Here is a 10,364-nt window from a genome sequence, read left to right on the forward strand (position 1 = left end):
GAATCACATGCGTAGATGACCTACCTGCGGCCGTTTCGGGTTAAACCATTCGGCACACGGTCGAGGGGAGGGGGGCGATAGGTTGAACCATTCCGAAAGAAGGGGAAGAGAAGAAGCGGGCCCCGGTATTCGCAGCGTGGGAAAGCAAGGATCGAACCACCGGCAAGTGGAAAGGGGGGGTATAGGATCAAACCATTGCGAGAACTAGTGGAGGGAAAGACATGGACCTGGGAGGCAATTCATTCCGGGGATGGGAAATAGCATGAGGAACAGGAACAGAGTTGGAAGGGACCTTGGAGGTCATCTAGTCCAACCCCTTGCTTAAGCAGGGGACCTGTACTAGGGATTCGAACTGCCGACCTGAGATGGGTGCAAAGCAAAAAGAAGCCCCAATAAACCACGATTGGCTTAAACCTGGCTAATGAAACAAGGCAAGATGGCTGGGCTTGCCCAAACTGTCGCCTTTATGGATTTCTCCAGCCAAGATCCTCTTAGATGGCTTGGACTACATCTCCCATCAGCCAGGGGAGGGAATGATGGGGCCTTTACTCAAGGGCACCCGAATGCCCGTGTTTTAGGGGGTTAAGGTGAGGAAGGGGGTGAGGGTATAGTAGAGCATCTTCATATAGAGTAGGGGTCTCCAAACATGGCAGCATTAACATTTGTGGACTTCAACTCCCAGGAATTCTGGGAGTTTTCCCACAAATCTTAAAGTTACTCAGTTTGGAGATCTCTATATAGAGCAGGGGTGTCCAAACTTGGGAACTTTAAGACTTGTGGACTTCAACTCCCAGAATTCCCCAGCCAGCTGGCTGGGGAATTCTGGGAGTTGAAGTCCACAAGTCTTAAAGTTCCCAAGTTTGGACACCCCTGATATAGAGCCTGACTGCCTCCAGTTTCCATGGCAGTATACCCTGGAACTCACTTCCTTTTACAGGTAGCCCTCAACTTACAACAGTTCACTTAAACAGCAGTGAAAAAAGTGACGTAACGATCGTTTTTTGCACAACCATAGCAGCCTCCCCGTGGTCACATGATCAAAATTCAGCCCCTCGGCGACTGACTCATATTTATGACGGTTGCAGTGTCCCGGAGTCATGCGATTCCCTGTTGCAACCTTCTGATAAGCAAAGTCAACAGGGAAACCGGATTCACTTAACGACTATATTCCTAACTTAACAACCGCAGTAATTCACTTAACAACTGTGGCAAGAAAGGTGGGAAAATGGGGCAAAACTCCCGTAACAAATGTTTCACTTAGCAACAGAAATGGTTGTAAGTCGAGAGCTACTTGCATTTCTTTTGCATTTTCTTCTGCCTAAGCCTACGTTTTGTGTCCTTTCTAGCCATCTTAAAAGCTTTTTTTTCTACTTTTCAGAGTTTGGTGCAATATTTCAGCTTTAAATTATTCTACTTTAAGGTGTAGTACTTTAATTTTAGCAGGTTTGATAGGTGGGTTGTGTATCTGTTTTTTTTCTTGATATGTCTTAGTAGTTAGCTGTTGGAAATTGGGGACCCTAACCCTAACCCCAAATAAGGAATTTAAATAAGCAATGCCCAAATCACAATTTTGCAAACAACCCAATATACTTCCTGAGAATAAAGTCCACCAAAACTTGCAGTTTTTATTTCTTGCATGTGTTCATTCATTCATTCCATTCATTCATTCATGTATGTGCTACCCATGCATTAACCTGTATTTGGGGTGAAAATCCCCTCTAAAACTTCATTTCCAACATTGGAGGCACAAAATAACAGATCCAAAGATTGTAACGAGTTTTGTTTTCTTCTCTTCTTCCAGTTTCCAAGCGCCTCACATTATGGCTCTGAAAAAAAGCCAAGCAGTTTAATCCTCTTAGGAATTCCTGACCAGGATCTATTCCCAAAGCCTCATTGCACGTCAGAATGACAGCTATAAGCAGGAGTTTAAGGTATTTAGGATGTTCCTGGAATAGTCTTAGCAGAAATTCTAGAGACTTGCAATCCAGAACTGAACAGCAGAGGTATTCTGAAAAGGGTATAATATATCTTGAAATAAGATTTTTTAAAAAAAATAAAACTACTGCAATTTTGGTAACTTTTAAGATGGATGGATTTCAAGTCCGCTTGAAATCCGCTCACACAGAGAGGGGCTCCTCCTGGTGCCGTCTGCTAGGCAATGCCAGCGGGCGACACCTAGGAGTAGATCCTTCTCTGTGATGGGCCCAACCCTCTGGAATGACCTCCCCCCAGACATTCGAACTACCACCGACCTCCGTTCCTTCCGGCAAAAGTTAAAGACTCACCTATTTCAATCAGCTGGCCTGGCACTTTCTTAGTTTTACCTCCCGGGGATTTATTCATTTTAATTGGGTTTGGGGTTTTAATAAGCTTTTAATGTACTATATTTATTATTCTATATACAGTCTTGCAACCTCCTCCACCTACGTATTTAATTATTTAACTGTTTTATGTATGTATTTTATAACGCATTTTAGTGACTGTACACCGCCCCGAGTCCCTTTCGGGAGAAGGGGCGGTCTATAAATACGAATAATAAATAAATAAATAAAAGTCCCAGAATTCCCAAGCCAGCATACTACCTAGGGCAGTGATAGCTAACCTTTTTGTAAGGCGCATGCCCAGACCCACAATGGCATCTGCGCAAACCCCCCACCCTGCGCATGCATGTGCCTCCCCCCCCCCCCGCACCGCATGGGGGAGGGGAGAGTTATAGCCCTCCCAGGCTCCAGAGGCTTTCTTGAAGCCTGGTGTGGATGAACACGGCCTCCCACAGCTCTCCAGAAGGCCAAAAATCAGCTAGCTGGCGCACGGGCAAATATGGCTCTATGTGCCACCTGTGACATGCATGCCATAAGATCGCATGTCGTATGTTCACCATCCCATGATGGTAGATGGACAATTTTAAGAACTGCAGGCTACACTGCTTAAGCATGCAGTCTAGGGGATTCTGGGGCTTGAAGTCTACCCCTCTTAAAGCATGCTGGAGAATTCTGGGAGTTGAGGTCCATCCCTTTTAAAATATGCCATTCTGTGTGGCTTGAATTGGTTTCAGCATCCTGCAGGTCGAAAGCCTGTCCAGATGCCTTCTCAGGTCTTGTGGGCTTCACACAACGCCCAGCCAGCTGAATTCGAATCGGACGTCCATCGCTTGCTTTCCAAGATTGAAGTACGCCCGGCTGTATCCGGTCCTACTGATTAGACTGGACGGATCTACTGTGCATCTCCGGTACAAAGAGCCAAGGCGTATCATTCAGGTGAGAATTAACCCCCCCCCCCCCGGTTTTCTTTGCAGAGACAGAATAGGTAAAGGTAAAGGTTCCCCTCGCAAATATGGGCTAGTTGTTCCTGACTTTAGGGAGCAATGCTCACCTCCGTTTCAAAGCCGAGGAGCCAGCACTGTCCGAAGACGTCTCCGTGGTCATGTGGCTGGCATGACTAAATGCTGAAGGTGCACGGAACGCTGTTCCCTTCTCATCAAAGGTGGTCCCTATTTTTCTACTTGCATTTTTTACATGAATTCGAACTGCTAGATTGGCAGAAAGAGGCCAAATAGGACTCCCTAAACCAGGGGTGTCCAAACTTGGGAACTTTAAGACTTGTGGACTTCAACTTTAAGACTTGTGGACTTCAACAGTTGAAGTCCACAAGTCTTAAAGTTCCCAAGTTTGGACACCCCTGCCCTAAACCATGTTGCAGCCATTTGCCTTGTTTCTGAGCTCCTGTGGCCTATTGCAGACAACAGGTTCGCTTAACGACTGCAGAGTCACTTAGCAGCCATGGTGGTTTGCTTAACGACCACCCCAAAAAAGTTTACCAAATTGGGACAGATATGTGATGGACCGAACACCTAAAAGTCAGCATAACTTATGATCTCATTTCTAGGCTCAATGGCAGCTGTATGTTTTGCAGTATTTTGTTGGTTTGTTTTATTAATTCTTCTTACTGACAGAGGGGAAAGTAAACTGCTGGGGGTTGTGTGGGACTGCAGATATATGCACCCACAACAAGCAATATACAGCTGGTCCTCAACTTACAACAGTTTTGTTTAGTGACAAACTGTTACAATAGCATTGAAAAAAGTAACTGATGACCATTTTTCACACTTACGACTGTGGCAGCCGCCTCACAGCCATGTGATCAAAATTCAGGCCCTTGGCAACTGACTCCTACTTATGACGGTCGCCGTGTCCTGGGGTCACGTGATCCCTTTTTCTTACCCTCTGACCAGCAATGCCAATGGAGAAGTTAATTCACTTAACGACCGTGTTGCTAACGTAACTACTGCGGTGATTCACTTAACAACTGTAGCAAGAAAAGTTGTAAAATGGGATAAATGTCACAACATATTTCTCACTTAGCAGGGTATATTTGGGGTTAAGTTTTGGTCGTAAGTTGAGGACTACCTGTATCACACAAACTCACAACATGGCAGAATTCCTGCAGGAATCTGTGTACTGAGCCATATGTTTTAGTGACCATTTGAAGTTACGGCAGTGAAAAAAGTAACATGACCGTTTTTCACACTTACGACCTTAGCAGCACCCCCATGGTCCCGCGATCAATAGTTCAGACACCTGGCAACTGACTCATATTTGTGACGGTCGCAGTGTCCCAGGGTCACGTGCTCCCTTTTTGCGATCTTCAGTCAATGGGGAAGCCAGATTCACTTAGTGACCATTTGATTAACTTAACAACTATATGATTTACTTATGGCAAGAAAGTTCATCGAATGGGGTAAAACTCACTTAACTGTCTTTTGGGGGCTCAATTGTAGCCGTAACTCGAGGACTATCTGTAATAATAAATGTCTTTTGAAGTCAAAATTAGCCTTTGGAACTCAACTTACCAACACAGGCGTCAGATACTCAAAGCAACACAGCCCAGCTAGTAAGTGGGTTGAAAATTGAATTGGATAGTCTTCAAGGGCAGCCCCAGGTAGGTTTCCCGTAGTAGTCTAGCCATCTGTTTGTTTTTCTTTTCTCCACTTAGATACCCGTGGACTTCAGCACCCTCCCCGAGGCCGAAAGGAGAAGCCGGTTGAGGAGGAAGAGCCTGATGAAATCCAAGAAAGGACAAGAAGAAGTTGCAACTTTTGAAGACGACTTTCAACTGGAATATTACGAGAAATTTTGGAATAAAAAATGAGGGAGGGGAGGTTTTTTTGGTAGTAAAAAAAACAAAATTCCATGGCAGTAAGTAACTAGAATGTTATAGGAGGTGCAAAGGAATGACGATCCACCCACAAATAAAGATATTTCTTTCTAATTGCTGTGGTTGTATTTTGGGGGAAAATGCTGATCTGTTTGACGGGCGAGGGCGTTTGTGATATGGTTAGTTAGCGTGCAAACCCAAACATTCCTGGCTTAATCCGTAATAGAATTTACAGGTCGTCCTTGAGTTATTGTCAGCGTTCCAAATATCACGCAGAATTAAATCAGAGCCCAAGGCAGAGCTATCCTTAAAGTTCCAATTTAATAAGACAGACATGTTGGCAACAAACTGTGGAATCCCAAATCTAAAAGCTTCCTGGAATTCCACCCAGTTGAAAGTTCATGATCTTTTCCCCACACCCATAAATCCATCACATGCCCCAATCTTCTTCTTCCACGCTGGCATCTCCACCCACCTGGTTCCGGTCAGGTGCAGAGGTGCGGAGACAAAAGATGACCTTGGGCTTCTGGAAAAGAATGACAACAACACATTCCACAATTCTACTCTTTTCTATTCCCCCCTCCCAACTACTACACTAATGAAACAGTATAGGAAAATTAAGAATGTGGCAGGCCAAAAATCCTAAAGGTAATAGAACTGCAGGCCTGACAGTTACAATCATTTGTTTAGTGACTGTTTTTAAGTCACAACAGTGCGGAAAAAATGTGAGTCCTCGTGATTATGACCTTTGCAGCATCCCCTTGATCACATATCAAAATTTGTACCCTTGGCAGCTGGCTTGGTTTTATATTTATATAAGAAGAGTCATAGAAGTGGATGTGACTCACTTCCAAAACTGTCTTGCTCAGCAATGGCAATTTTTGGGGAAGAAAAAGAAGAAAACAGGAGCAGTGGCCAGCTGGAGAATTTGGGAAATTGAAGTCCACATCTCTTAAAGGGGCCACGCTTGAAAAACCCTGATATTGCTGAACCTGTAGTCACCACCTAAATCTAGGATATTTTTCAAACATTTTTAGAGAGAGAAACAAGTTCTCACTGTTCTAAAATATTTGGGAGACTTAATAAAATGTCGGTGGCCTACCTCGCAGGGCTGTATTCAGGTGAGATGAACCAGCGAACTCCATATCTGCTGTAGTTTTCTACAAGCCATGTATAAATTAGGTTTTATCATGGTTTGGGACTAACATCTTTGCTGGCTAAGGAGGATGGGCATTGTAGTCGTATCCAGAATCCTGGCAGAAGAGTGAAGTGGCCTCCATCCCAATACACCCAGAAACACCCATTTTCTTCTTCCTGGGACAAAGCAGGAAATTGGACGTCTGCAACCATCATCCAGTGCACTCTTACAGGCTGGGGATCATGGGAGTTGGAATTACTAACCTCACAAGCACCAATTGGGGCACCTCATATGCCCATCTGGCTGGGCACATTCTGCAACAACTGTTCCCAACAAATCCTACGGCGCCACTACCACCACCCCGGTGTGTGCATGGGGACTACATTGCCCAGCATCCCCAGCCACTACAAATCCCCCCCCCCAAAGTGGCTGGAAAAATTACTCCGGAGTTGGGGGCAAAAAAAAAATCAGTTTAGTTTATTTCTCCCAGCAAGCCCGCTTTTTTTGCTTTTTTTTTGCTTTTTAAAAACTATTTGAAAACTTCTGAGGCGTTTCAATTAGAAAATTTTATTCCCCCCCCCACCGCCCGCGCTCCTTGATCCGATTGGTCCAGCCCGCTTCGTCGTTACCCCCCTCCTACAAGAACGGATGGTTCCGCCCAAGCTTGCGGAAGCGACTCCTGGATTTTGCACGTGAAGCTGCGGTTAAGGTTGCTGGACTGGGTTGAACTGGCTGGCGGGCTTTTGCGGGGTGGTGGTGGGTTTCCGGACCTTTCCTGGGGCGGGGCTCCCCTTAAAACAGCGCGCTCCTTGCAATGCACCCCTTTTCTCCTTTGCAATGCGGTGGGGAGCCCGTGCACCAGCCCTGAGGTCTGCAAACCGGGGAATACGGTCTGCAAACCGGGGGATACGAGAAACCATCTTCCCCAGCTGGGTGGGGTGCGTCCCAGCTAGAGTGGGGTGGGAAGGCGTGGTGGTCGCATCCACTGAAGCTTCAAGGGGTTCCTGAGCTCCGAGTGGACATATATCTGGGGGGGGGGGGGGGAGATTCAGCTGGTAGAATTGCAGCTCTTTCCGCATTTGGGGTGAGGATGAGGAAGGTGGGGGGGCCGGAGGGTCATGTTGGGGGTAGGGGTTGACATTATTCCGGCGCCTCCACTTCTCTTTAAGAATATTTTTTCTATTGTTTTTAAATCTCTGCTACTTTAAGATGTGTGGACTTCAACTCCCAGAATTCCCCAGCCAGCTTTGCTGGCTGGGGAATTCTGGGAATTGAAGTCCACTCTCTTAAAGTAGCCAACTGTGGTCTATATGACATCATCTTTTGACTTTTTTTCCTCTCTAAAATGTGGACTAATGCCACATTTGAACAACAAATGCTTCGAACCAGTCCTTTACTTACAACCTTTTGTTTAGTGACCAAAGTCACAACAGCACTGAAAAAAAGTGATTTTCACACTTACAACCGTTGTAACAGACCTGTGGTCACCTGACTGAAATCCGTTTGCTTGACAACTGGCTCCTATTTATGACGGTCGCAGTGTTCCTTGGTTTATGCAATCCCCTTTTCTGACGATCGAGAAGCCAAATTTCCTTAACAACCATATAGGTGGAAACTAATCAAGGAGAGAAGCAACTTAGAACTGAGGAGAAATTTCCTGACAGAGAGAACAATTAATTGTAAAATGGGACAAAACTCCGTTAATTGCTTACCTGTAAAAAGCTTGGGCTATATTGTGGTCGTAAGTTGAGGACTACATGCATAACACTGGTCTTCCATGGGCAAATCATGAATGCAATAAGCCAACTTATGCTAGCTTCACAGAACTCCCGTCTCGTGACTAGACTGGAGTTTAACCTACTTTAAACTCTTCTTTTTAGATCCGAGTTAAGCCTCCACCATGTTTGGCTCTTCCCGAGGTGGCGTGAGAGGAGGGCAGGACCAGTTCAAATGGGAAGATGTGAAGACAGACAAACAACGTGAAAACTATCTTGGTTAGCCTTTCTGATTCATGGTTTGTTTAATCAGCTCCCGTGAACTGACTTCACATCTATTTAAAGAGGAGAATTTATGGGGATCAAATATATCCAGGTGCAAATAGGCAGCTTGCTAAATCAAATAGAAACAGTGGAGCCATTTCTGATGTACTATGTCACTGTTTTTCAATTTTGGAAACTTTTTAAAGGGGTGCACTTCAACTTCCAGAATCCCCCAGCCAGGATGCTTTAAGTGGGGATGAGGGGAGGACTACAACTCCCAGAATCCCCTAACCTGCATGCTTTAAGAGGGGAGGACTTCCACTCCCAGAATCCCCCAGCCAGGATGCTTTAAGAAGAGAGGACTACAACTCCCAGAATCCCCTAACCTGCCTGCTTTAAAAGGGGAGGACTTCCACTCCCAGAATCCCCCAGCCAGCTATGCTTTAAGAGGGGAGGACTACAACTCCCAGAATCCCCCAGCCAGCTATGCTTTAAGAAGAGAGGACTACAACTCCCAGAATCCCCCAGCCAGCTATGCTTTAAGAGGGGAGGACTACGACTCCCAGAATCCCCCAGCCAGGATGCTTTAAGAAGGGAGGACTACGACTCCCAGAATCCCCCATCCAGCATGCTTTAAGAGGGGAGGACTTCCACTCCCAGAATCCCCCATCCAGCATGCTTTAAGAGGGGAGGACTTCCATTCCCAGAATCCCCCATCCAGCATGCTTTAAGAGGGGAGGACTTCCACTCCCAGAATCCCCCATCCAGCATGCTTTAAGAGGGGAGGGCTTCCACTCCCACAATCCCCCATCCAGCATGCTTTAAGAGGGGAGGACTTCCACTCCCAGAATCCCCCATCCAGCATGCTTTAAGAGGGGAGGACTTCCACTCCCAGAATCCCCCATCCAGCATGCTTTAAGAGGGGAGGGCTTCCACTCCCAGAATCCCCCATCCAGCTATGCTTTAAGAGGGGAGGACTTCCACTTCCAGAATCCCCCATGCAGCATGCTTTAAGAGGGGAGGACTACAACTCCCAGAATCCCCCAGCCAGCTATGCTTTAAGAGGGGAGGACTACGACTCCCAGAATCCCCCAGCCAGGATGCTTTAAGAAGGGAGGACTACGACTCCCAGAATCCCCCAGCCAGCTATGCTTTAAGAAGGGAGGACTGCAACTCCCAGAATCCCCCAGCCAGCTATGCTTTAAGAAGAGAGGACTACAACTCCCAGAATCCCCCAGCCAGCTATGCTTTAAGAGGGGTGGACTCCGACTCCCAGAATCCCCTAGCTTAAGCAGTGTAGCCTACAGTTACTAAAATTGTCCATCTAGCACCATGATGGTGAATCTACAGAGTGTGTGCTAGAAATTAAAGCCATCTCTCCGGGCATATGAGCCTTTGCCCTTTGCTCTTCCAGGTTCCGGCGCACCAGCCAGCTGGATTTTATGTGCCTGGGAGCACCGGGAACCAAAAGAGCAGCCCCCCCGGTGCGCATGCACACCAGAAAGATGACCTTCCAGTTTCCGGTTCACACTTGCGCTCCAGCCAGCTGGTCTTTGCGTGCGCATGCATGACAGAGACCGGAAGTCCAGGTGGCAGAAACTGGAAGGACATCTTCCTGGTAGGCGTGCTCCCATTTTGGCGCTCGATGTTGAAAAGGTTCACCAACACTGATCTAGCGTATTCTTTAAGATGGCATTAAGATCTCCCAGAATTGCCCAGCTGGCCTGTTTAGCAGTATTTTTCAATGCTGGCCACTTTAACCCTTTCCCCCTCCTCCTCCCAAGCCCCACTTCCTACTGGCACAGATAATGTTCCCTAGTTGGGTCATGAGATGTCTACAAGAAGGTAGCCCAGCTCAGAGAGCACCAAGGACTCTCTTAGATACCTCCCAGCTCTGCCACCCAATGAGAAATTCTTCAAAAGGACTAAGAGCTCCACCACCAGATCCTTCTGTGATTCTGCTCCGACATTGTGAGTCCTCCTTTTCCTTGCCTTTCAGGGAACTCCTTGATGGCCCCCGTTGGCCGCTGGCAGAAGGGCAAGGACCTCACCTGGTATGCCAAGGAGAAGAAAGGCAATGCACCTCTGTCCCG

General features: G+C 46.7%; 2 protein-coding genes across 2 annotated transcripts in view; both read left to right on the forward strand.

Annotated features, from left to right (window-relative positions):
* The first annotated feature begins 3 nt into the window (after positions 1-3).
* MRPL55 (mitochondrial ribosomal protein L55) lies at positions 4-5,268 on the forward strand. Its single transcript, XM_081971110.1, has 4 exons — positions 4-162; positions 1,802-1,931; positions 3,056-3,257; positions 4,993-5,268. The coding sequence occupies exons 2-4, from the start codon at positions 1,906-1,908 to the stop codon at positions 5,146-5,148; spliced, it is 384 nt and encodes a 127-aa protein (XP_081827236.1). The 5' UTR covers positions 4-162; positions 1,802-1,905; the 3' UTR covers positions 5,149-5,268.
* Positions 5,269-6,925: 1,657 nt separating this feature from the next.
* The window catches only part of LOC309401616 (multiple myeloma tumor-associated protein 2 homolog), a 17,214-nt gene continuing 13,775 nt past the window's right edge, over positions 6,926-10,364 (forward strand). The window contains exons 1-3 of the mRNA XM_081970683.1: positions 6,926-7,001; positions 8,173-8,286; positions 10,271-10,358. Of these exons, the coding sequence (XP_081826809.1) occupies positions 8,193-8,286; positions 10,271-10,358 (182 nt within the window). The 5' untranslated portion in view covers positions 6,926-7,001; positions 8,173-8,192. The remainder of the gene's footprint in view (positions 7,002-8,172; positions 8,287-10,270; positions 10,359-10,364) is intronic.

This window comes from Natrix helvetica (genome assembly GCF_964273705.1).
Source record: "Natrix helvetica genome assembly, chromosome: Z".
Classification (NCBI taxonomy): Eukaryota; Metazoa; Chordata; class Lepidosauria; order Squamata; family Natricidae; genus Natrix; species Natrix helvetica.

Bases quoted from the DNA above. Each gene is read 5' to 3' on its own strand.
- MRPL55 (XM_081971110.1), top strand. From the start codon at position 1,906: ATGACAGCTATAAGCAGGAGTTTAAG. The intron at 1,932-3,055 runs GTATTTAGGATG...AATTGGTTTCAG, and splicing joins GCTATAAGCAGGAGTTTAAG to CATCCTGCAGGTCGAAAGCC. The intron at 3,258-4,992 runs GTGAGAATTAAC...TTCTCCACTTAG, and splicing joins AGCCAAGGCGTATCATTCAG to ATACCCGTGGACTTCAGCAC.